The sequence below is a fragment of the Laccaria bicolor genome, genomic scaffold (genome assembly GCF_000143565.1).
Source record: "Laccaria bicolor S238N-H82 LACBIscaffold_6 genomic scaffold, whole genome shotgun sequence".
Lineage (NCBI taxonomy): Eukaryota > Fungi > Basidiomycota > Agaricomycetes > Agaricales > Hydnangiaceae > Laccaria > Laccaria bicolor.
The window spans coordinates 1,045,407-1,046,377 of record NW_001889877.1 but is presented as its reverse complement, the minus strand read 5'-3'; the positions used below and the strand labels follow the sequence as shown (position 1 = coordinate 1,046,377).

General features: G+C 41.6%; 1 protein-coding gene across 1 annotated transcript; it reads left to right on the top strand.

Annotated features, from left to right (window-relative positions):
- Positions 1–111: 111 nt before the first annotated feature.
- On the top strand, positions 112–507 carry LACBIDRAFT_315727 (uncharacterized protein; the record flags this gene model as incomplete). Its single annotated transcript, XM_001878456.1, has 1 exon — positions 112–507. The coding sequence occupies one exon, from the start codon at positions 112–114 to the stop codon at positions 505–507; it is 396 nt and encodes a 131-aa protein (XP_001878491.1).
- Positions 508–971: the final 464 nt, after the last annotated feature.

The window sequence follows — 971 nt, the reverse complement described above, 5'->3', positions numbered from 1 at the left end:
AAGGAGATTTACGTATCTAAAGAGTCCCATGCTTTAAAATCGATATATCCAGTAATTAATAAGTTTGGTCAAGTAGAGAGCTTGTTGGATGGTGGCTCACAAATTGTATCAATGGATGCGGAGGTTGCTAAGAAATTAGCAGTCCCTTGGGATCCTGATATAACCATTCAAATGCAAAGTGCGAATAGAACTGTGGAAAAGACCCTTGGTCTCGCCAAAAATGTTCCATTTAACTTCGGAGGAATTACGATTTACCTGCAAGTGCATGTAATATGGGACCCAGCCTATAAAGTACTATTGGGCAGGCCCTTTGACGTGTTAACAGGGAGCGTGGTCGTAAACTCTACGGACGGAGGACAGACGGTAACCATAACGGATCCAAACTCTGGCAGAAGAGCAATGTTACCCACTTTTGACAGAGGAAAACCACCAGTAATGATGAAAATGCACACTGAAGAGGATCTTCAACCGAAAACTGAGAAAGTTTTTCAACCCTCGATGATTTGATTGAAAAAGATCAAGGAGAAGTTGCGATAGCTTTTGAAGAAGATGGTGCGGGAGGATATAAAGTCCTATCGTACGCCTTACCAATGGACGATCAATTCTCTGAAGAAGAGACTAGGAATTCGTATCTTACAAAATACTTAAAACATGAAAAAGAAAAGATGACAGACAAGGCGGCTAGTACGGTTCTGGTAAACTACTTAGAAAAATATTATTCTAAGCAAAGTCAAGAATCGGGCACCGTGTCTACAGTGGAAACCATGATGAATACAATATATAACCATGACGGTAAAGCGCAACCGAGCGAAGTGGAGGGTGAACATCCTGCGACAAGGGAGGTACTGGTAACTAAAAAGTATAAACCAGTCGCACAGAAAATCCGACCCGTCTTTCAGGACCTACCAGATAAATTTCGAATTATTCGGGATATAAAAGGCGATCCAATGGACACCTTGCCAAAGCTGAAT